Source organism: Ipomoea nil, unplaced genomic scaffold (genome assembly GCF_001879475.1).
Source record: "Ipomoea nil cultivar Tokyo-kokei standard unplaced genomic scaffold, Asagao_1.1 scaffold2805, whole genome shotgun sequence".
NCBI lineage: Eukaryota > Viridiplantae > Streptophyta > Magnoliopsida > Solanales > Convolvulaceae > Ipomoea > Ipomoea nil.
In genome coordinates, this window is record NW_017619233.1 from 4,437,741 (window position 1) to 4,462,451 (window position 24,711).

Consider the following 24,711-nt stretch of genomic DNA (forward strand, 5'->3'; position numbering starts at 1 on the left):
GTCATTTTCCTCCAAATAAGTAAGTAGTATTATAGAGTAGTTGTCTAGAGTGTTTCTCTCTCTAGAGAGAAGTCTCTCTGACTTCTCTCTAGAGTGCCAATTCTACGTGAGTTTATCCGATGTTCGTATGAAAGGTTTCTTCAATTTTTAGTGAGATTGGCTACTGGAAGTGGATTCTAATCTGCTTTCATGGTTGATTAACATATTATAATAATATGTTTACCTGTTTTGATTTTTATTTATGTGCTTTTCGATTTAATCAATGGCTTATGAGACAACAGTTGTCGGTTTTCTTATGAGTGCTTGGCCGTCTACTACTTTACACCGCCGGTGGACTTTGTCTTCTAAGATAAGGACAAAACTCTATTTTGGCTTTATCAATGAAGACATCCGATGGTTTCCCGGCGAAAACAAGTGTGCATGGGTCAACGGATTTCCGGCGACGAAGGTTTGTGCGTTTTCCGGTGGATTTTGCGAAAGTGATGGCTACTCTAACTCTCATGGCGCTGTAGATGGTGACTGCCCCCAACGGTGGTCTCAGCCCAGGCGCTCTGTTCCTATTTACCTAGGGTGGGGAAAGATCGCTGACGTTTTTCCGGCGGCAAGGTGCTTTCCACGACGATGTGATTCTTCTTCGCCGATCGTTGTTCTCTCTGCCGGCGTGACGCGAGAAACCAATTCTGACGCCTAAATCCTCCGATTCACAGTGTCCTTCGATGGACGATCTGGAAACAGGTTGACTCTACGGCGATGGGAGTGGTGACCAGCGAACCAAACGTCGGTGGCAGAGATCTCTGCGGATTCCAGCGATCTCGTAAGTTTCTCAGGCGGTTTGTTTCTATGGTTTTTTGTTATTCTCTCGGCTGTTAAAGGGGTATAGACATGAATTGGTGTTGTTACGTTATTTTTTTGATTTTCCTAGCGTGGGGTGCTTTGTCCGGCGAATGGAATGTTTCCACCGTGTTCGCCTCTGTTATTTGACCCCTGTATGTGGATGGTGTCTCTCTGAAATGGCGCCTGGAGTATGGACTGCATTGGAGATGTGTGGATGTTCCCAGTTTCCGATGGTCCTCGATTTTTCCGGCCATGTTGGGGTGGTTCCGTCTGTGTTAGGGTGATTGCAATGGTGGTGAGCAAAGGTCCGGTATGTTCTGTTTGGTTTCATCTTGTTTGTGGATTTTTCTAATCTGAATTGGCGCTGGAGTTGGAGTGCGTTGGAGATGGATTTCGACGACCCTTGATTTTTCCGGTCAGTTTTGGTGGATTCCGTCCGTGGATGGGTGTTTCCGGCAAGGGTGTTCTATGGCCATGGGTTGTATTTTTCGTACCAGGTTCATCGCTATTCCGGTGGCATGTCGACTGGTGGCACCGAAGCTCCGGGAGGTCGTCTGGTTGACCGTCACTAAGGAAAGGTGACTGAGTTTGGTAATTTCCGGATTTCTTGGTGATTATTGTTTATTGTTTTGATTTTTTCCATTCTGAAAAACGCGTTATGGCTGTTGATGGAAGATGGTCGCACGTGGTGCATGGATCATGAATGATCAGTACCGGGTCAACCCGTTTTATTACGGGCTAACCCGTTTTGTGACCCCATGGTTCATAGATGTTCCGTCACTAAGATGTAACAAGTGGTCTCTGTGGTTGGTTGGTTTGTGAGGTTGAGTGGTGGCCATATGGCACAGGTTCGATCTCACATCAATCGGGAGTTCTTTTGGATCTCCCTCCCTTAGGTGGACGATTTTTGCTACTGCATTGTCATTTTTAATTTATGGATGAGCTATTGGTTTGAAAGGTAAATGTGGTGTAATGGTAAAGAGTGTTGTATTGGGGATTCCAGCTTGGGTTCAAGTTCTTGCACAGAGTTGATGAATGTTTTCATGAGATTATTTGGATTTTCTACCTGTGACATATACGGTTAAATTATCTTAAGACAGAATAGATTTAAAGCTTCAAGTTAGCATGGCGGGAGAGATCTCAATTGGTTGGTGTGCGACTTGGGTTTGAGTCTTTATGGAGTTTTATTTTTACATTCAGATCTAAAGAGACCATTGTGCACGGGACTTGGTTTTATGGTGCTTTCCTCATGGCGTACTAGTTAGGCTTAGCTTATTTTAATTAATTTTGCTTAGTCTAATTTGTATTAGCCGCGATGTTATTCCAGTTTTCTTGTGTCTAGTTAATATTTATGTTTTTGGTGTAATCAGGGGTATGCCCCGGTGTCACATGTATTGGACTTTTGATTTATATTTACATCTCCCGATTTGATGGTTTCCACCAATACAACAATGTTTTCGACAGAAACTAGACATGTGGTTTCCGCCAGAAACCTAACCAAAAAAAAAACGAGAAGAAGAGATCAACTCTAGTTTCTGGCTGTGAAAATCAGTAGTCTGGTTTCCGCCGAAAACCTTAAAAAAAAAAAAAACAAGAGGAAAAGATCTACTCTTGTTTCCACAGCCAGAAACAAGTTTGGTTTCTGGCTATGTTTTTTTTTTTTTTTTTAACTTTTTAATAATTAATATTATTTGATTTCAAAAAAAAAAATTATTATCAATATTTTTTTTTATTTTAAACAAAATAATTTATTATATAAAATAGTTAATTATACACTTCTACCTCATTTTAATCCGTTTGCTCACCTATATGAGAGATCTAAGGTTCGAGCCTTGGTGTAAGTGTAGATTGTATATGTGAGTATCCCTCCCTTTGTAATAAAAGAAAAGGTATGCATATACATGCAACAATCAAAAACTTTACGAGATATAAAATTACTATTCACAAATTCAACAGCCAACATTATATATAAAAAGTTTTTTCATAATCTGTAAAACTTTAATATATTATTTAATTATATTTTTATATACTTTTACATTATTTATCATCTTTCTAATTTATTCTTGAACTTCGCCGTAACATAATTATTTTTGCGGGTAAAATATTATTTATTCAAATATGCATTGTATATGTCTGTAACAAATAGTATAAATAAAAAAAGTTATAAATCACAAATGAATAATTAAAAACGAAAACTATTAAACAAGGATATCTTTGCTAAATTTGTCTTTCGAGATGAGAGTAGACTGCTTGACTCTTGTACTTAAAATGAAACGTCGCCGTTTCGAGGTAATACATATACCCTCGCCTCCTCGCTCCATTCTCATCGTCTTCTCCGGTCGCCGCCCCGCCGCCGCAACGCAACACGGCAACACCCATTAGTCCATCGCCACTTCGACCACCGTCTTCGGCTTCATCTACACCCGAACAAGTAACAATTATTCTGGGAACAAGTAAAAATCTATAGGCTTCTCAGAGTTGGATCTTCTCTAGATCGAAGAGAAAATTTGGGTTAATGGCGAATTGGGTTCTGATCACAGTCATATCGCTAGTACTTACCCCTGTGCTGCGGCTTGCCGTAATCGTGCTCGGTGGGCGGCGGAACAGGAAGAAAGCCGTTGGATTCTTCCACCCTTACACCAATGACGGCGGCGGTGGAGAGCGAGTCCTCTGGTGTGCTGTAAAGGCTATCCAAGACGAACGCCCTGATCTCAACTGCGTAATTTACACCGGTGATCATGATGCTACTCCCCAAACTCTCAACGCTCGCGCCTTTGACCGATTTGGTGTCAAATTGCTTCACCATCCTCAGGTATGTAACAATATTAAGAAATAATAGTATGAAATATGGGCATTTTGATAATATTTATTAGTTATATTGCTTTTATGTTTGCAATATTTTAGCACTGTACACACGGCCACCCCATAGTGTCATTATGTTATTGAATTCAAGTTTTGGGCTTGGGTTAGAAACTGAAACTTACAGTCCTATCTGAACTTTGGTCATTTTAGCTATTGAGTCATAAAAATTGAATTCTTGTTGCCTTTATGTGAAGAACACACAAATTAATACTAAGAAAGATTTCAGCTTTAACCAAGAATACCAAAAAAATTATGAGGATGTAAAAACCCCTGTAAAGATTGATTTGCAGTATCAGCATGGGGTATTGACTATTCTGATTTCATGTATTTGCTGCATGATACTTGTATCCTGTAGCAGTGTTTGCTCTATGATTTTCTTTGTAAATGTATCTTCTTTTTAAGTGCCTCATAAAATTGTTTGTGTTAATTTTAGGTTGTATTAGTTAACTGATTAATCAAATTTCATATAATCATATCATACATTGCATGTTCTTGACATCCTACTATCTTATGTTAGGTGGTCCATCTATATAAGAGAAAGTGGATTGAAGAAACTACGTACCCTCGATTTACAATGATTGGTCAAAGCTTTGGTTCCATCTATCTTTCATGGGAAGCTTTATCCAAGTTCACTCCTCTGTTCTATCTTGATACGAGTGGATATGCTTTTACCTATCCTGTTGCCCGGATTTTTGGCTGCAAAGTTATGTGCTATACACATTATCCTACAATTAGTTTGGATATGCTGTCACGTGTTCATTCTCGGAGCTCTATGTACAACAATGATGCCTTGATTGCTAAGAGGTGCCATTTGCATATGCTAATATATCTATTCTGAATCTTAGCTACTTTAGCACTTCATATACAGTTTTATGCATGCGAATGGCTGACTTTAAGATCTGCTTTAGGCACTGCTTTGATCAGATTGGAACATCTGGATCTCTTTTTCTAATTGTTTTAACACATGATGATAACAAAATTCTTTTCTTACAGTGCCTTATTGTCCTGGTGCAAAGTCATTTATTATACTATTTTTAGCTGGATGTATGGTTTTGTTGGTTCCTGCTCACATCTTGCAATGGTCAATTCCTCATGGACACAATCTCATATTGAAAAGCTCTGGGGAATATCATCTCGTACTAGGAGGGTGTATCCTCCTTGTGATACTTCTGGGCTTCAGGTTTACATGTTTGTCTTTTTACTTTGCGATTCACGCTCTTTTATCATTGTTAGTTATAACCCTTATGTCACTCTTGATATCTTGGCTTGTTGATTGTCATGCAGGTGCTCCCTCTTGAAAGGGCAATGGATCCTCCTAAAATTATATCTGTAGCTCAATTTCGTCCAGAGAAGGTGGGGGTTCTTATATAAATAAATCCTTATGAAATGAGGGTATCCATTTTTTTGCTAAAATTACATTTTGAGGAGCAAAAGTCAAGTTAGGGTCATGTTTAATTGGTTTGCTATGCACCAGGCTCACCCTCTCCAACTGGAGGCATTAGCTGTTGCCATCAAAAAGTTAGAACCAGGCCTACCAAAGCCCAAGCTCCAACTTGTGGGTAGTTGCAGAAATGAAGCAGATGAGAAAAGACTTCAAAATTTGAAGGACCTGGCTAAAAAATTAAACGTGGAAAATGATGTGGAGTTCCACAAGAACGTGATGTACAGGTTTGGAACATTACAGTGTATATTATGTTACTGATTGGTATCTAATACGATACTAAAATATGATATTTACTTCTTGAGGCAAAAGCTTTGCCTCATAAACAGGAACTATCTTACTCTCAAAGCGTTTTTAACTTCATTTTAAAGTATTGTGTTGCAAAGTTTGATTTAGCTCACCAGTAATAGGAGGATAAAATTGTTCAATTTCCTATTTTTAAAATTTGTAATAGAGATCAAGATATTGCTTGCATCAAGTATTTGGGTTAGCTGGTTGTTATAGTGTTTAAGATCTCTGCAGCTCTTCTTGCTGCACATTATTTCCTTTTGATTGATAGCTATTATTTGGTCCACTTTTTGAAAGTGTATTTCTTAGTTGATTTTCTTTAGTAGCTGGTGCCAATCATTAATTCATTTTTTATGGTGCTGCAGTGATCTGGTGAGGCTTTTAGGCGGTGCGGTTGCTGGTATACATTCCATGATAGATGAGCACTTTGGCATATGCATTGTGGAGTACATGGCTGCAGGCGCCATACCGATTGGTTGGTTCCTATTTTTTGTATGGTGCTCAAGTATTTCCTTATAACAAATACAGATTTTCGGTTGGTTCCTATTTTTTGTATGGTGCTCAAGTATTTCCTTATAACAAATACAGTGTTGTAAAAATCGGCCTAGGCACCTTTAGGCTGAGGGGATTTCGCTCCTAGGTGCTTTTTAGTTAGTTGGCCGAAGTCGGTGCCTAACTCGGTTGAGTGTTTTTTTTTTTTTTTTTTTTTTTTTAGGGCGGCTACACTTTATTATTATTATTTTACTTGGTCGCCTAGGCGCTCTAGGTGTTAGGCGCCTTCCGGTCGCCTGACTAGCGCCTTCTGCAACATTGAACAGATACATATGAATCCCCTAGGCGCTTTTTAGTTAGTTAGCCGATTAGGCACCCGACTCTGTCAAGTCGGCACCTAACTCGGCTGAGTTTTTTTTTTCTTTTTTTTTTTTTTCTAGGGCGGCTACACTTTATTATTATTATTTTACTCGGTCACCTAGGTGCTCTAGGAGTTAGGCGCCCCCCGGCCGCATGACTATCGCCAACATTGAACAGATACATGTGAAGCCCACTTACCAATTTTCTTATTCTTGTCAGCTAATAAATCTGCTGGGCCAAAGATGGACATTGTATTACCTCAAGATGGAAAGCAGACTGGGTTTTTGGCACAAGATGTGCTAGAATATGCGAGTGCCATCATTGAAATCGTTAAGATGTCGAGTTCACAAAGGCTGGAGATGGCTGCAGCTGCAAGGAGGCGAGCTTCTTTGTTCTCAGAGCAAAGATTTTATGATGATTTTAAAGCTGCAGTTGGACCAATCTTGCTCCATAGATAGGTCCTAGTCGTCAGACATTTGTTCTTAAATAGAGTTGGAAACAATAAATTATGTAAACAACTTACTCACACTTGTTGATACAAATACAAAAGTATAAAAGAGCTCATGCTAAAGGATTAAGGAATTCTGCTACTTCTGTTCATACATGCATGAGAGTGAGTGATTGAGGCCCTATAATTTGGACTAAAGGGTGGGTGAGTCATAATTTTTTTAGTCATTGCAGATGTATCGCAAGTCGTTCAATCAACCCTTCACACTATTGCTTTCAGTCGTGACATTAAGTCAGGCGACGAATCACTACACCAAGTCCTAGGAGGATATCAAGTTAGGCGATGAATTACTATGCTAAGCCGGAGGCGTGAGTCATGATTGTTAGTGAACACTTTAGTGAATGCTGCATTATAGACATGTTTTCTCAGCTGAAATTCTAATTGAAGAAGAAAAAAACCTTGTTTTTGTGTAATGGCCAATGGCTAGCCAGCCCATTGTCAAAATTTAAAAAGGTGGGCAAAACATTTCCTTTCCTTTACTGGAAAGTGTAAAGATATGAACACAATCAATCATTTCACAACCCTTTAGTTCTATACTTTGAGAAATTTCATCAATTTGGTCATAGTAAAACATCAATAAATAAAACTTTATCAAAATTTAAATTCACTTACACAACCATGTTTCACCATCACTGTACCCTGCCCAAATTTCGGAAAAGCTAGTTGAGAGTTATCCTTTACACCAAAAGTAATGAATGGGTGGGGGTTTAATGCTTCTAACTTCTAAACATGGTGACTATGAAGTGTCAGTAGTTATAAAGAAGAGTGAATGTGAGATTTTAGAACATCTTAACAGCCGTGAAAGAAACAGAAGCTAAACAGCCTAAGTAGACTACAGAGATCCTATCTCCCGAGTTCCCCCCTTCACCTCTAAGGCAATTTAATACTTGATGATGTCAATATAAATCCTGTGAAATGTGAAAACAACCCAGTTAGCAATCCATGCCAAGTGCTTTCAAGTTTCTTCATCATTTTATTCCATTTTTCCATCCATTAAACAAGCACACATTGTTTTTGGAGGTTGGATTCAGAACCTATTTGAGTAAGAAAGGCCCCATTTACTGTAATATTTTGCTTCAAGATTGATTACAAGACGTCCCAAATGGGAAGGCCAGAAAGGCATGGAACTTGCATTCATAAGGAAAGGCAAGCACATACAAATACATTAAAAAAAAAAAACGCTAGTGAAAACTGAGGTACCTCTTTCTGACCACTGAAGTCAAGATTTCAAAACATCTGTCATATCATCAATTCGAATCTCACCAAACCTGATGCTCTAAAACTGTTTTCTCTTGTTCCGAAATAACTTGTCCCTCTTTGCGACAATATAGACAAGACCAATTAAAATCCCGAGAGACATAGAAACCGACATCCATGGAAACGGTGGGTCCTTAAAGCAGACGAGCGACGCCTCCAAATCTTGGGAAGCATGATAAACAAGAGAGTGAATGGCATATATATCATGATCTGACGACCTTAGGTAATATAACGCCATCTCGAAATCGAAATGTGACAAAGCCGAAACTGTTTTATCCAGCTTGTACTTGAACAAATTCCACCTTTGGATAAACTCGGGAAGCTGATTATGCTTAAGGAGTTTCCTCTCCCCGCCATGTGAAGCAATGGATTCCATGACATCGATAGCACTCATGAGACTATAGTTCAAAGACGTCAAAAGAACATTCCTTCGAGCAGCATCTTTCTGTACAAAGGACAGCGATGAAATTTCCGAAAAGGGCCCAAACGGCGTATGCCCAACGCTCCACGTATAGTCCACAAGAGTCGTATTGTGCTTAGGGCTCCACAGCAAATGCGTCGGGGACACTCCCCACATACTCTGCAAAATGGAACCAACGAGGGGTCTCTCGAGCTGACGGGTCTGGGTAAAAACATGGCGACCATTACAACTATAATCACTCACGGCCTGGTTACTCTTTGTCCTCACCGCAATAACCATATCTTTAAAAGCCACCGTTTGATGGTATCGATCGAGCAACAAAATCAAGCTGATATCCAGGTCGAAAACATAGACGGGAAGAACCCTCCCGAAGTCTTCCTGGGGAAGCTTTGCCACCCGCCTAAACTCCTCAGCGGATTCCGACAAGGTCTGGTGTAAGCGCTTCGAGTCCAGGTATTCACTAACGATCATAGTGTAGTTATCGAATAAATACCTAGAAGTGTATGAAGTAGTTGCCCTAGAAATGGCAAAAGAACATATCGAGCACTCCGCTAAGTTCACCTCATACTTCTTAAAGCTTAAAGATTGATCACCCAACAATAATCCACTATCCCTTACTTCATCCATAAAAGTCATCTCTATCGATTTCCAATCCAATCCAAAGCTATCTTGACTATCCGATTCCGGGGAACTCTTTATGTGTATAAACTCAACTATCAATGAATTCTCAAAAGGGACAGGAATTCTCAAGGAGGGAACAAGAAGAACCTGATAAGCACTCCAGACCAATGAGGCCAAGTCGGAAAGCAATGCCCTTTGGGATTTGGGGCGGCCGTGAAGGGATGCCAATGGATGAAACTCTCCTCTCGGCATAAGGCCATCGCCGGAGAGCGCCGGACCGTACTCGACCGGGCCGGCCCCTAAATCGATCCAGATATACCGGTCTTTCCCGGTCCAAATGCTGCCGAAGCACTTGGTAAAAGCCGGGGAAGAATCGCCATGGGTGTAGCTATAAGCATAGGGTTTGGATTGGGCGCCCAAATTGAGGATATAAATGTAAATTCCGCTGATGGGCTTCTCCTTCTCGAAGTCTAGTCGGATAATCTGGTCGATAATGGAGTACGGGACAGAGGTGAGTTGGGATCGGAAATTGGAAGAAGGGGCGGCGGCGATGTGGGTTTTCAAGGTTTCGGAGAGATGGGTGGCGAGCGAAGGAGGGGCGAGAGAGACTTCTGGGTGGAGAGAATGGGAGAGAGAGAGGTGGTGGGAGGGTTGGGTGGTGAACGGAGAGATGACGTGGTAGTGATCGAAGGAGACGGCGGAGGAGATGAAGGAGGAGAGAGTGGCGGGAGAGGAGGAGGTGAAGGTGGTCCCCACCAGCTTGACGGTGATTGGGACGGAGACTTGGAGGGAAAGGAGGGCGGCGATGGTGGCCGGCTGTTGAGGCGAGGTTTGGGAGAGAGTTTTCTTCAGATAGGAAGGTAGAGAAAGGAAGGAGTCATTGGTGGCTTGAGGGTCAACCCTGGATTGTTGAGCAAGAAAGGAGTCCAATCCCAAAATTGGGGCGGAGATGGTGACCGTGGCGGTGGCGAGGAGGCGGAGTAGGAGGAGGAAGACGACGGTCGGGAGCATTTCTAAGACCTGCGCCGATCCGGTTCAGTTATCGGAGCGACTGAGAAAAATGGTTTTCTTCGTATTACAGAACTCTTTAGCAGCGTTTTTTAAAATATTATATTATGACCTAGTAATATTGGGTGAACTAAATTGTAGTCACTGAAATTTTAAATTATTCGTTTCTGGCCCACACTTTGCCCAATAGTAATATAGTGATTAGTGGACCATAGTCTAAAACGGTGGCATTCTTTTTTTTTTTTTTTTAAATGAAAAGAAATGATAGCCATTACGTTCAACTGATTTTGTATCTATGACGTGCTTAGGATAAAATAAAATTATAATGATAAAATGAAACTAAATAGCAAGTTTCACAATTAGAATAACTTTCTCTCTCTACGCTCTCTAGGGTTTGTCTTGTTTCTTTGTCTATGCTTCTTTAGCAGTAAACCTTTTAAATAAGGTGTAGACCTTTGGCACTATAGGCTAGGACATGTTTCCTATCATAGAATTAGAATGTTGCAAAGTTTGAACTCTTCAATTTGTACTACAAAAAATCTTGTATGTGAGATTTGGCACTTTGCTAAACATAAAAAATTACACTTCTCTTGTAGTACTTCAGTTACAAATAAATGTTTTGATCTGGTTCATGTTGATATTTGGGGTCTTAACCATGTACCTCCAATTTATGGTGATTCATTTTTCTTCACTATTGTAGATGGCTACAACAGATTTACTTGGGTATACATGTTAACACACAAAAGTCAGGCAAGAAGTCTATTGCAAAATTGTCATGCCTTTGTACAGACTCAGTTCTCTGTCTCCATAAGGAATATCAAAAGTGACAATGGGCAGGAATTCAATATGCCTGCTTTTTATGCTAAAAAAGGAATCATTTATCATAAAATCTGTATTGAGACTCCCCAATAAAATAGTGTTGTAGAAAGGAATTGAAACATAATTACATTTTTTATGTAGCTAGAGCTCTCAAGATTCAAGCCAACCTCCCAAATTTTTTTTTGGGTTGACCCATGTTGTTTATTTGATCAATAAGTTGTCGTCCCCTATTATGCAAAACCAAACACCTTATCAGGTGCTCTTTAACAAAGCCCCATTCTTACACAAACTTAAGTGTATTTGGTTGTTTATCCTTTGCCTAAACTCTTTATACTCATAGAACTAAATTCAGTTCTAGAACTTGAAAGTGTCTCTTCCTAAAATTCACCAATGGTGTTAAAAGGTTACAAAATGTATGACTTAGCTATTGAGTTACTGGTCAAGTTTTTATAGTTAGAGATGTCATTTTTCATGAACACATTTTCCCCTACCTTCAGTCTTCAAGGCCTTTTGTTACTTCAGAGAGTCTCATCCTCTCTTTATCCACTCCCTTCCAAGATATCACCCAAACCACAACTTAGAATCAGACGCTGTCACCTCTTAGACCAAACAATGTAACACCTCTTCAAGACTGCAAAACTAAATCTGCAATAAACACGGGTTCCCCTCAAGACTACAATATTGAATCTACAATAAACACTGGTTCCCTTTATGACTACAATACTTCCCATTTTACCTCTGACCAACCTAGTGTACATTAGACACCTCCTAAACCAACACTTAGAAGATCCTCCAAACAACGAATTAGACCAGCATACCATGACGATTATGCTTGTTCTTCACAACATAAAACATCTAGTCCACATACTCTCTCAAATGTTTTGTCCTATCTCAAGCCCACCATGTATTTTTTGTGAATGTTTCACTAGTTAAAGAACCATCATCATGCCAAGAAGTTGTAATACACCCTTGTTGGAAAATGGCAATGAATACTGAAATTGCAACTCTAGAGGCCAACCATACATGGAAGTTCATGGATCTACCCCAATCCAAGAAGCCAATGGGGGTGAAAATGGGTGTACAAAGTGAAACACAATCCAGATGGTAACATTGAACGCTACAATGCCAGATTGGTTGCCAAAGGGTACACTCAAACCCCCGGACTAGACTATATTGAAACTTTTAGCCAGTAGCAAAATTAACAATTATAAGGACACTACTTGTTGTGGTTGCTGTCAAATGCTGGTTCTTGCACCAATTAGACGTCAACAATGCCTTTTGTATGGGGATCTAGATGAAGAGGTATACATGACACCACCCCAGGCTACAACGTGTCATGTCTGTTAACTTAAGAAATCTTTAGATGGACCTAAACAAGCTAGCAGATAATGGAACCTCAAGCTGACAATAAAACTCCTTGCTCAATGCTTTATTTAATCTGCTCAAATTGCTTCTTGTTTACTAAAGGCACATGTGACTCTTTTATTGCTCTACTAGTATATGTAGATGACATCTTGGCAAGCAATAGTGAAGTTCAGATACAGAACATAAAAGATCACTTTCACTCCACCTTCAAGATCAAAGATATAGGGGTTGCCAAGTATTTTCTCGGGTAATAATAATAATAATAATAACATTATATTATTAAAGTAATCTAATGGGTAAATTTTAAAAATCAATTTATCATTCAACCATTATATATTTTATGCATACAAAATATTGATTTTATTCGTTTCTTTTTAAGAGAATCGAAATCAAAACAAATTATTATATCATATAAAATTTTATCCCATAAAATAGTCACTTAAAATGCAATATTATTATTAAAAAAATTCCAACAGTTGGAAAGCAGCATGTGTCACGTGTTATCATTTATAGTTTATTTTGCTTCTAATCGGTAATCATTAGCCAGGCCAGCAGCTCTTTATTAAGGCCATCAGCCTACGATACGCCAGGCTAACTAGCTGCTTCCTAAATCTGCAGGCCGGCAGCTATAGAAACATGACAAATGTTTCTTCTCCACTGTTCTTGTGCATCTTCTTCTTCTTATTAAGTTTTGCACTTGCTGGGTTGGGCATCGCCAGCAGCCAGGAGGTTGAGTTCTACTTCATCAACAAAGGAGATTTCTCCGTCAAGCTCACCAACTATGGCGCCAGAGTCGCATCAGTCATTCTTCCTGACAAGAACGGTACGCACACACATAATACTGTTGCTGAGACTCGATCATTGGTTTCTTGTAACAAATTTAACCTTTATGATCATCAATTGAGCTACCTACCCATGCGGGCAACTCCATCTTTAATTTTTCCACCGAGTTCATCCATATATGCATATATGTGTGTTTCTCAAATCTCAAGAAAGAAATCTTACCATTTTAATAATAATTATAGGGAATCTGAGAGATATTGTTCTTGGGTACGATACTACTAAGGAGTACCAGGTAAGTTTCAATACTTGGTTTTCAATTTGGATTGGCCTGGAGTTGATGAACATTTCAATTGACTTCGATCTTCAATAATGTCTATAGTAAATTTTTTCATGAATGTACAATAACTATTCTCGTGAAATCGTAATTACTACATGAATTTTATAGAGATCTGATCTGCTAGGTCGTCAGTATTTTTTAATTCAAATAAAAAAGTCAACTACATTTTGCTGGATCTATCTGCTGTATTATCCGATCCGCTACATTAATTCATGTGGCTTTATTATATTCTTCCTTAGTTGGTCAAATTGCCTAGGCAGTCAACATATCTCTAGAAGTCGAGACTATTATTCTACTATCACATTCCACCTAGATCTCATCCAAGTTTTCATTTTTCAAATTTTCATTAAACAAAAGAAAAAAAAAGTTTCCCTACAAGCTAAGTAAATTATATTGTATTTGATTTTTAAAAGTAAATATATTGAATTCGTTTATATATAATTGCGTTGGCACGCAATGCATGCATGAATATGGTGCAGCTCGATGACTCAAATTTTGGAGCCATTGTGGGAAGGGTGGCTAATAGGATCGGTGGGGCTCAGTTCACTCTCAATGGTATTCTCTACAAGCTTGATGCTAACGATGGGAACAACACACTTCATGGTAAATACTTCCTACCATCCTTCACCATTAAATTAATACTTATATACACAAATACATATTGATGTAGTTTACATATCTTAATTGACGAGGATGATTAATGGGGTGTTTGGTAAATAGCTGTTAGCTGATTAGGTTAGTGAGTTTGACTAGTTGATAGTTTTAGCTGATTGTAGAAAAATGTTTGGTAAATTGAATGTTAGCTGATAGATGATTACATGCAAAATGACTTTCTCAAAAAGCTAATCGAAAAAACCACTTTGAACAATTTTTTGAATTTTAGAGTTTTGGAGCAATAAACTATTACAAAAAACTAATTAATTAAACACTTATATTGCCTGTTTAACCACATCAAACAACTAATAGTGGTCAAATAAACTAAAATGGACTGATAAGCTAACTATGTTATCAAACAGAGCCAGTAATGGATGAATAGGGAGGTGTGTTATTGTGTTAAGTGTCTGACTATTTGGGAGTACTTGCATATAGCTTGTTTGTGTGTAATAACTCACAAACTATACATAAAAGGTAAATCGATTAACAAATTGTAGTGTTAATAATTGATTGAAGAGCCAATACTACCCCCACTGAGGATAAAGTCCATACCTCTCATTTGGAAAATTTAATTCTTGCCACCAGACCACAAGGTCATGTACAATTACTGGGATATTTAAATGAGTCAATAGTTACATATTCTTTGCCCTATTCATGGACAAAAATGTTGCTTTGCATGTGACTTTCTCATTGACTATTTTAGCCATGCATTTGTCTTCTTGCATTAATGACTAGTTATATTCAAGTTGAATCATTCAACACGTACTATATAATCCAATCACAAAAAAAGTCCTTAAAACTACAATTTTCAAAAGAGTTATAGTATATAAACTCCCAAATCATATTTTCTAAATTTTACTCTCTGGCGGACACTGATAGGCTATATTTTTCATGTGAGTCCCAATACAAGTGTTTACATCAAGATTTTGTATGTAAAAATAAAAATTGGGAGTAAAAAATGGGAATACATGTAATATTTTCCTTTTCAAAATACGGAGTAAGTGGTTGGTCCAGTAGTACAGTAATCCCCTCAACTTACACATATATTTTGATGAAGACTTTTAGAAATTTACTAATAATTTTTTAAAATAATATTAAGTTAATTTCTAGCAATTAATAGTATCTAGCCATGGCCCTGTTTGGTAACATAGTTAATTTATCAATGAATTTTGACTAATTTGACTACTATTAGTTGTTTGACTTGGTTAAACAATCAATATGAATGTTTAATTAATTAACTTTTTGTCATAGCTTATTGCTCTAAATTGCTAAAATTCAAAAAGCTGTTCAAAGTAACTTTTTCGTTAAGATTTTTGACAAAGTCATTTTGCATATATAATCAACTATAAGCTAATAGATAATTTACTAAATACTTTTTTACAATCAACTTATATTATCAACTACTAAAACCCACTAATCCAATAAAATAACATCTATATATTTACCAAACATTGCACCCCGTTAATTTTAATTTGAAATCATGTTGCTCCATATATATGTGTAGGTGGGCGCAAAGGATTTAGCAACGTTGTCTGGAAGGTTAAGACGCACAAGGAAAGTTACATCACCTTCACTTACCACAGCCCAGATGGTGACCAAGGTGATATATATATAATTTTAATTATTTAATTAATTTATACCTTTGTATATCAAAAGTTTAATTACATCAAGAAATTAATTAACATGGGACTTTAATAATATAATGTAGGATTTCCCGGAGATGTTATTGCCCAAGTAACATACACTATAAAGGAAAACCCATACAAACTGATAGTGAAAATGCATGCAAAAGCTCTGAACAAGCCAACACCAGTCAACCTAGCACAGCACAACTACTGGAACCTCGGAGGCCACGACAGCGGCGATATATTGTCGGAAAAGCTTCAGATATTCGCGTCCCATATCACCCCCGTCGACGCCAACCTCATCCCCACCGGCCAAATCCTCCCCATCAACAACACGGCTTTCGATTTTCTCAGCCCGCGCCAAGTGGGGACCCAAATGGCTAAACTGCCCGAGGGGTCGCGCGGGTTTGACAACAATTACGTACTCGACGGGGCGGGGAAGAAGAGGAAGATGGTGGCGAAGGTGTACGATGAGAGGAGCGGGATAGGGATGGAGGTGGCGGCCACGGCGCCGGGGGTGCAGTTATATACGGCGAATCACTTGCGGGGCGTGAAGGGGAAAGGCGGGGCGGTTTATGAGTCGCATGGGGCGTTGTGTTTGGAGACTCAGGGGTTCCCGGATGCTGTGAATCACCCCAATTTCCCGTCCACCATTGTTACTCCACACCAGCCCTACAGGCATACATTGCACGTTACTTTGAGAGTCCACAAGTTTAAGGGGGCTTGAATTATCTGGCTCGATCTGATCCAAGACTTTCTATGATTTATTTCATGCATCCCCACTGTTTGGGTGGGCTCGTATTAATAAAATAAAATCAATAAAATTTGCGGTTTCGTACGTGCTCGGAGAGTCGTAACGATCAATTTCGTGTGATACTTCTGAGCAACATCAAAAGGTTTATGAAGGTGATCTTATTGAATTGTAAAAGTAAATGTGTCATTGAACTTAATCATGCATAGTAAATTGATCATGATTTGAGATTGTACATTGCTGATTCAATTGTGTTAACAACCTCCTATCTCATCTAACTTTATTGCAATTTACTTCACAATTGTCTTTAGTTTTTTGCATGTTTATTATTATTTTTTTCTTTTTCTCTTAAAAATTGCATACTGAACTATTGAGTTAAGCCATTGGAGACTTTTCGCATGTTTATTAATAGTATTAGGACTACAATCTGATGGATTTAATTAACTCGGGTAGCCCGAATTACTAAACCCGATAATAAAGGATAAACATTAAAACAGGAAAAGACAAAGAATATATGTCGTGGAGATAATTTTTGTGTTGATAATTGTTCGTAAGAGAATTACAAAGAAAATGTAATATTAAGACAAGATGTGGTGGTCCTAAACAAGACAAGAACGAGCTATTTTATACAAGCTAGCACCCAATCGCCCCATGAGAATAGGGTGAGCGGTTGGATTACGGTTTGACTGAGTCTGCGTGCACACGCCCAGGGCCTGGGAAACCTCTACCGAAGCTGCCCTCCACTACAAGCCCCTGGGTCTTGGCTGCTCCTAGCTGAGGCCGACTCCAACCGGGGTCGACCTTGGCCGAGGCCGAAGTCGACCCTGCTGGGGCCGTGGTAGACAATATAAGCTTGGATTTGAATTTTCAAAACTAATTAATATACTTTTATACTTTTCCAAAATACATGTGGAGTTATACTTTTCCTTATATAGAGAATTAATATTTATAAGTGGAGAATTAACAAACCTCATCGAAATCCACTTAGAATCTGGACTAAAACCTATGTGCACATATTCCGGGCTACTGGGTAGTATATGATCTAAGCAGCACCGGCTACCCTTAACAATAATTAGATTCGGGATCATAACATGTGTATGTGATACAAAGTCAAATATAACACTAAAATTTCAAGCCACACTCTTACTCAACACACGGGCTCGACACATCGAAACCCATTCTCGATCTCTCGAGAATCACAATTCACAACATTACAATTTATCGATAAATTCAACTGTGATCACAATAATATTATAATTCACATCATATCTCACATGACTTGCAAAGATAGCTTTGGACATATAATTTTGATATATAATAATATCATATCATAATCACATTCACACATCAAAAAAATATTTATATACATTTTGGGGTAAATAATAAGTTTTGGTGAACATAAATACTTACCTCGAAGCCAAACTTCTTATCAACCTAAATAACATTCTAACCACCTTGATAAGGAACCTGTGAATCAATCAATCAAATCCAATTTTTATTACTAAGAGCATCCACACTAGCACATATTTGTGAGTTTTTGGAATAGTCAAAAACTAGGATGATAGTTTTTTCATTGATGGGAAGGCTGTTTTTTTTTTTTTTTTTTTTTTTTTTTTTTTTTTTTTTTTAGAGATATTTATCCTGCAAAGTATGTATATTTGTGTGCCCAGAAGGTAAGAGAAAAGGAAAAGATGCGTGTAGATGGCATGTAGCTCGCCAAGTGGAATTTTGCTGTCATCTTTTAACTTTTTTTTTTACTCTTTTTCTTTTTCTCTTATTTTATTGCCATGCTTTCTCTTTCTTATATGTCACTTAAAAAATCGTGAAATAAACACAACTGATATTGATGTTCTAATACTGAATATTATTATCAAAATAATCAACATCATCATCATCCTCTAACCATTACACTTATCATAAACAAAATCATTATCAACAAGATTCATCATCATCTCGCCATTTTCATCATCAAATTCAAATCTCCTCATCGTCACTATAATCCTAATTAAAAAATCATCCTATCATTTCTCCAAAATTTTGGCGGATCACTTTGACGTTTTGACCATGGTCAAAACGCCAAAGTCATTGTTTGGTTAACAGCGGTTTGTTCCAAACCGCTGAAGTTCAACACGCTGCATCATTTTGGAGAAGGAAATTTCCTTTCCCAAAACGCCCTCCAATTTATTAAAAAAAAAAAAATTACATTGTTCATTGTGAATCTTTAAATAAAGAAGGCTTCACTATTCTTGCCCATCCGATATGGGATGGGCAAGGTGAAACATTGAAATTGAAGGGGCGTTGAGCTCCCTTTTATAAGGGAGCCAACGCCCCCTTTTTTTTATTTAACTTTTCGATGTGGGATCTAATCCCACATCTTTTTTTTTTTTTTTTTGGTTATTATTATTACTAGTATTTTCACCCGTGCGATGCACGGAATGGAATTGTTGTAATATATTAAGAATATTCAAATCGATATATAATTATTTAAGAGTTAATTTCACCAGAGGTCGCTTATCTTTCCTAACAATTCCAAATTTAATCCTAGACTATAGTTATTAATTATTACGATTTATTCTATGTTATAATTCTTACGTTAATATTCTTACTATTATTATTAACATTTAATTACTTTTAGATATTATTATTACCACTTATATTATTATTAGTTTCTTTTCAAATATTGTTAGTATATAATGACCGTGAGTCACAATAATAATATAACCATAATTAAATATTCGTGTATTGTATTCCGTGAGTCACAATAATAATACAACAATAATTAAATATTCTTCAATTCTATATTCTTCTAGGATTTATATTACCATAATTAATTATTCCCTAATTTACCATAATTAAATAATTTGACCAATTATAAAGAAAGATTATTAAATAATGCACGGGACAATTTTTTAATTAAAATTTTTAAAAATTCATTAATAAAACATAAGGTTCTGATAGTTTTTTCTTAGAAACTATTTAATAAAGTATTTTTTTTTTTAGAAATTGGTGGGCCAAACCACCTACGGCTGTTTGCGGTGGATAGATCTCGAAAAAATACGCGATTTCAGAAAAACAATTGTCCAAAACAGACAACCGAGTCAAAAGTTATGCCTTGCCGAACTTTTGATACTTTACAACTTTAAAAAAAAAAAAAAAAAAAAAAATTAAACGCCGGTTCAGCCGGCGAGGCGGCCGATTCCTAGGAGGAGAAAGTAGAAATCAATATATTTTATTAGGAGGAGAGATTTTTTAGGAATTGAGCGGGAAATTAAAATTTCAGGATTTTGTTTTTATATATAGCCTAGGAATGAGCTATTACCTTTGCAAGGGGAATAACCATTCCTAGGGAGCCTTAGTATTAGCTATTCTCATGCCCTTGGGAATAACTTTTATATCACAAATACCAAAAATACCCTTTGCACATTATATAATATTTACATTTATTTAATAAATATAATGTATTATATAAATGTATATCTTTAATTAATTATAATTTGTATCCATCAATCTATCAATATATATATATATATATATATATATATATATATATATATATATATATAAATTATTTGTGTGAACCAAACATGTCGTAACAGTGGGGTTTAAGAGAGGTTTATGCATAGTGAAGGAGGGAAAATAGTTGGGTAGTTTATTACTCCCTAGTAACTACAGCCAAAAGCTTAAAGGAGAAGACAAAATAAAAATAAAAATTCCTGGAATACACGGACGGAAATTTTAACATGGATTAAAATTAGAACACTTTTAATAATCATAGTCTCAATGTAGCAAAATTAATTAAGATGAACAAAAATTGAAAATGACCCTCTAACAATAGGACTAAAAATAGAATTCATCCTATATATAATCAGCTATTGCAATATAATAATAATAAATTCTAATACTTATTGCCTGAAATTAATTAAATATTTCTGTTTTCGAAATTTAAGAACAATTTTTGTAATCCATCTCTTAACAAATCAATTTTTTTTTTCTGGAATAAGATCAAATTAATAAATAGGAAAAGCTAAATCAAAAGGAGTAACTAGATTACATTCTAAATAGGGTCATATCATTAATGATAGTTCTGATAGTCAATGAATTAAAAATATGAAAAATTTTGGTAACCTTTTAAATACATATTAATATATGATTGGATTAAGATTTGTATCAATTAATAAAGAAGGTTGTTTCCTTAATAAAAGTTAAAAAACAAAATATGTAGACAAAGGTGAAAATTTTGGGATTTGGGATTGGAGGGTCAGTAACGGAAAAGTTTACTGGAATCCTAATATGGTAGAGTTTATAAAAGTTAATAAAATTTTGAATACTACTAGATTTTTAAAAACTTTTTAAAAGTCTGAATCGAATACCGGTTGACTTTTAAAGAGTCTTTAAAAATTGAGATCGAATACAACTAAAATTTTAAAGTCGTTAATAGTCTTAAAAAGTTTATAAAATTTTTGATTGAATACACCCCCTTAGTCCTGATGAAATAAACTATAAATTGAATACACCCCCTTAGTCCTGATGAAATAAACTATTTCAAATTTTGCAACTGCATAGGTTGTTGTTTTAGTAATTCACTCTATATGCCATGAAGTAAAACATGCACTTGAAGCTACAATACTAATAAAAGAATATATAATACACCATGCTTTTAAAGTATAAATTTATTTAACATATGATACATAACATGAGTATCACTATAATTATTGTAACATAAGTGTCTTTAATGATAAAGGTAAGGAAAATTATGAAAAATAACACACTAAGCTAATTACATATTTTGTGTATACTTCCAAAACATGAAAACCTATCTAATCCTCATTGCTAGTTGAAGAATCACTAACATTAGGAAGTTCCGTCCATACAGAATGAACTATTTCAGTTGTATTATAATTGCCCTTACTTGAAAAGCTCTGTGGAAAATTGCGCCATTGTTTTATGGATAAACAATAAAACAATCCTTTGTTATCATAGAATCTTGGAAAATAGATCTTGTTATCAACTCCTTGTGCCATTACTTTTCGTGCGAAAGATGCCCAATAAGAAACATATAACGCTTTGCCGTTCAAATTATGCACTCTTTGCCACATCATATCACAATCAAGCTTTAGAACATGAACCTCCCCTACATCAAGAGTTGCCACACACATGAGATCCCCATCACTCTCTAGAAGGTATAAATTCTGATATTTCTTAAATTGTCCGTGCGGCTTACCAATAACCTTCCAAGATCCTATTCTACTAGGATTACGATTTCCCTCATGTAAAATACGAAATTTTCCTAAATTCCCCAAATCTCCTAAAATATAAAAATTTCCCCTCTGTGCAACAGGAGAGCAATTGGTGGCTACAAATTTTTGATTGTTTTTCATGTTGAACAGTAGTTCCCATGAACTTTTACCCAATCTCAATGTCCCCATACATGTAATGTGATCAGGGGATTGGCTAATTATGCCAACAATTTCACATTTAGAAGAAGTTGGTGAATTAGAAAAACACATCCAATCAAACTTCTTACATGTTATGTCAGGAAGGTCTATCTTAACTTTAGTCGAAGGATTAAAGAAGAAATAAGATTTATAACCTTTAGAAAGAAGTAACCAACCGCAACTTGCATAATAAAGTTGAACTTCATGATGACCTACACCATAACCCAATAACTGAGGAATATGTAGTGAATAGTTGGCATTGCGTGTTGGATCATGGAAATGGAATAAACGGGTTCTGTGGTTCAAGTACATTAGATGTGGAGTTTGATATGAGTCGGTATCATGAGGTGAAGCATGATCAAGTGAGATTGGCAACGAGGTGTGTGGCAGTGGAGTTATTAACTTCCATGACTTACATACTGATTGAAAGGCAAGATAGTCACTAATAACTAAGCGTGAGAGTATAGGAGACAATAGTTCATTGTTCAAGCTTGACCATGATCTTTCTTCACTACACGCATCCATGTTGCTAGCTTTGCCTATTAATTTCATGCAAAAATAAAAATAAAATTCAAAAACACAAATATGTGAAAACATCAAAACTACATGTGAATAGGTATCATGCATGAAGTTTTATATTTTTTTAAAAAAAAAAACCAAAAGAAGAAGAATATAATGCAATCATTGATATAAAAATATTAATTATCATATGTAACGAAATTTACCTAATATTTGCTATCAAATTTATATTTATATTACATCATATGTAAGGAGTGCAACATTACCTAATGTTTTTATGATTAGGGTCAATAAGGAAGCTTTTCCAACCATAATAATCAAATAAAAATAGATACAATAATTTTGATTTATGAGGAAATCCACAAATGATTTGAAAGAAGGCATTATGGAGACTAATCGACATCTTAATCGCACAAAATATTAAACTTAAAATTTTATAATTACTAAATTCAGTTAGATGATCACTCCGTGGGTTTCAATTCAAAAGGAACGATATGTTGGATTAATGAATAAGGGTGGGTTGAAATTCCTAGCAAAATTAAATCACTACGAACACGCACTACGATAGGATAATCACCTCATTGGCACATGCATAAACATCAAAATTAAAAAGAGAGTGAATTCCATTTTTGGCCTTATTGTTATATGGTTTTTCTAATAGTTCATCATAATTATTTTTGTCACATTGCGTTTACTATTATTAAAAGTGTTCCAATTTTAGTCTATAAACTAAAATTGGAATACTTTTAATAATAGTGGACGCAATGTGGCAAAAATAATTATGGTGGAATAAAATTGGAATGACCCCTATAATAGTAGGACCAAAAATGGAATTCACTCTCAAAAAAATAAAGCAACATAAAATCTTGAACAAATAAACCACATGATATGATATATACGCAAAGCAAGATTTTATTATTTATGTTTGAGTAATTAGAAAAATTCGCAGTCACTATTCAGTAATGCGCATTGAATAAACTCCAACATGTGACCCTAGATGACAAATGATTACAAAAATTTTTAAAAAATAAGTGATTGACTCAAACCAAGAAAGACAATAAGAACATATACATACTACTTTGAATTAACGATAAAAAAGAAAAAAACAATACATTGCATATATAATTTAAAAAGAAAAGTAGCTAACCTTTAATTTGCCTTAAAATAAAATATTCAGCTTCTTCTATTGGTTTTTATGACTTTCGGGTAGTCAATGACGGATCAACATCACCCTTAAAATAACAACTATATAGGAAAATATAAAGAATATATGTATTTTGTATTGCTTAGAAGTGCTTGTGAATATGGAAATTGCCTCCTCTTTTCTATGTATGAGGGGTTTATTTATACATATTTTGGGCCTAGAGTCCTACAAGGAATAAGAATCCAAGACTGGCTCATGTTGGGAGTCTTTGTTACATTGAGAATAATATGCCCTAATCCTATTACACTAGAAATAATGAACCCAATCCTTATTACATTATGAATAACAGGCACAATCCTTAACAAATTTATGAACCCAATCCTTATTACATTATGAATAATAGGCACAATCCTTAACAAATTTATGAACCCAATCCTTATTACATTATGAACCCTAATCGTATTACACTAGAAATAATGTATCAAAGACAAAAAATTCTTCATTAGTCAAACCTGCCTATAAACCTGGGTAGGAGGTGACATCTCAATTTGAAAATTAGTTTTTTTTTTTTTTTTTTTTTTTTTTTTTTTTTTTTTTTTTTTTTTTTGGACTCACCCAGTTGGGCGTGACCAGTTAGTCACACCCAACTGATAAATTAACCTTTTATTTATTTATTTTTATTTTCACTTTTTTTATGTTAGTATAAAATTATATTAAGTCAATTTCCAGCAATTAAGAGTACTTGGTCATGATCCTGTTTGGTAACATAGTTAGCTTATCAGCGAATTTTGATTTATTTGACTATTACTAGCTGTTTGACTTGATTAAACAATTAATATAAATGTTTGATTAATTAGTTTTTTATAATAGTTTATTGTTCTAAAATGCTAAAATTCAAAAAGATATTCAAAGTAAGTTTTTCGATAAGTAGTTTTAGTAAGATTTTTGAACTCTTTGATGTGAAGATTTTTGAACTCTAATCTAACGAATCTAAAAATACGAGGGAAATGAATGAAAACAATTAAGGTTCATATAGGGGTCGGAAATCAGGGAAAACAGTTCCAAACGCCCTCAAATATTGTTACATAGCACATGTGTGCAGGTAGACGTGCGGCCATATAGCATAACAATGAGAAAAAAAAATGACGTGTTGATTGATATGGCTTGTGGCATGGCCATGTCTTTTT

The 24,711-nt window shown here is 36.0% G+C and overlaps 4 protein-coding genes across 7 annotated transcripts; 2 read left to right on the forward strand and 2 right to left on the reverse strand.

The window, feature by feature from the left end:
- The first annotated feature begins 3,096 nt into the window (after positions 1–3,096).
- LOC109158207 (GDP-Man:Man(3)GlcNAc(2)-PP-Dol alpha-1,2-mannosyltransferase) lies at positions 3,097–6,796 on the forward strand. The gene is made up of 8 exons (XM_019306091.1): positions 3,097–3,232; positions 3,271–3,646; positions 4,214–4,500; positions 4,690–4,876; positions 4,981–5,049; positions 5,171–5,364; positions 5,791–5,900; positions 6,497–6,796. Exons 2-8 carry the CDS (start codon positions 3,350–3,352, stop codon positions 6,733–6,735), a joined length of 1,383 nt encoding a protein of 460 aa, XP_019161636.1. The 5' UTR covers positions 3,097–3,232; positions 3,271–3,349; the 3' UTR covers positions 6,736–6,796.
- A 724-nt stretch (positions 6,797–7,520) lies between these two features.
- Positions 7,521–10,169, reverse strand: LOC109158206. 4 transcript variants are annotated; one of them, XM_019306089.1, is made up of 3 exons: positions 8,054–10,169; positions 7,986–8,021; positions 7,521–7,671 (listed from the first exon to the last, which is right to left on the reverse strand). In XM_019306089.1, the coding sequence occupies exon 1, from the start codon at positions 10,093–10,095 to the stop codon at positions 8,062–8,064; it is 2,034 nt and encodes a 677-aa protein (XP_019161634.1). In that variant the 5' UTR covers positions 10,096–10,169; the 3' UTR covers positions 7,521–7,671; positions 7,986–8,021; positions 8,054–8,061. The 4 variants fall into 4 exon arrangements, 2 of the variants coding, with proteins under 2 accessions (XP_019161634.1, XP_019161633.1); XR_002050328.1 differs by having other exon boundaries at positions 7,521–7,693; positions 7,986–10,169; XR_002050329.1 differs by lacking the exon at positions 7,521–7,671 and adding an exon at positions 7,718–7,819 and having other exon boundaries at positions 7,986–10,169.
- A 2,722-nt stretch (positions 10,170–12,891) lies between these two features.
- Positions 12,892–16,663, forward strand: LOC109158208 (aldose 1-epimerase-like). Its single transcript, XM_019306092.1, has 5 exons — positions 12,892–13,099; positions 13,302–13,351; positions 13,876–13,999; positions 15,555–15,650; positions 15,759–16,663. The coding sequence occupies exons 1-5, from the start codon at positions 12,913–12,915 to the stop codon at positions 16,400–16,402; spliced, it is 1,101 nt and encodes a 366-aa protein (XP_019161637.1). The 5' UTR covers positions 12,892–12,912; the 3' UTR covers positions 16,403–16,663.
- Positions 16,664–21,243: 4,580 nt separating this feature from the next.
- On the reverse strand, positions 21,244–22,386 carry LOC109158096 (F-box/kelch-repeat protein At1g57790-like). The gene has a single exon (XM_019305918.1). The coding sequence runs from the start codon at positions 22,384–22,386 to the stop codon at positions 21,244–21,246; it is 1,143 nt and encodes a 380-aa protein (XP_019161463.1).
- Positions 22,387–24,711: the final 2,325 nt, after the last annotated feature.

Excerpts from the sequence above, each read along its gene's own strand:
- LOC109158207 (XM_019306091.1), top strand. The coding sequence starts at position 3,350 with ATGGCGAATTGGGTTCTGATCACAGTCATATCGCTAGTACTTACCCCT. Across the intron at positions 5,365-5,790 it reads CACAAGAACGTGATGTACAG|TGATCTGGTGAGGCTTTTAG; the intron begins GTTTGGAACATT and ends ATGGTGCTGCAG. Across the intron at positions 5,901-6,496 it reads TGCAGGCGCCATACCGATTG|CTAATAAATCTGCTGGGCCA; the intron begins GTTGGTTCCTAT and ends TATTCTTGTCAG.
- LOC109158206 (XM_019306089.1), bottom strand. The coding sequence starts at position 10,095 with ATGCTCCCGACCGTCGTCTTCCTCCTCCTACTCCGCCTCCTCGCCACC.
- LOC109158208 (XM_019306092.1), top strand. The coding sequence starts at position 12,913 with ATGACAAATGTTTCTTCTCCACTGTTCTTGTGCATCTTCTTCTTCTTA. Across the intron at positions 13,100-13,301 it reads CATTCTTCCTGACAAGAACG|GGAATCTGAGAGATATTGTT; the intron begins GTACGCACACAC and ends TAATAATTATAG. Across the intron at positions 14,000-15,554 it reads TGGGAACAACACACTTCATG|GTGGGCGCAAAGGATTTAGC; the intron begins GTAAATACTTCC and ends ATATATGTGTAG.
- LOC109158096 (XM_019305918.1), bottom strand. The coding sequence starts at position 22,386 with ATGGATGCGTGTAGTGAAGAAAGATCATGGTCAAGCTTGAACAATGAA.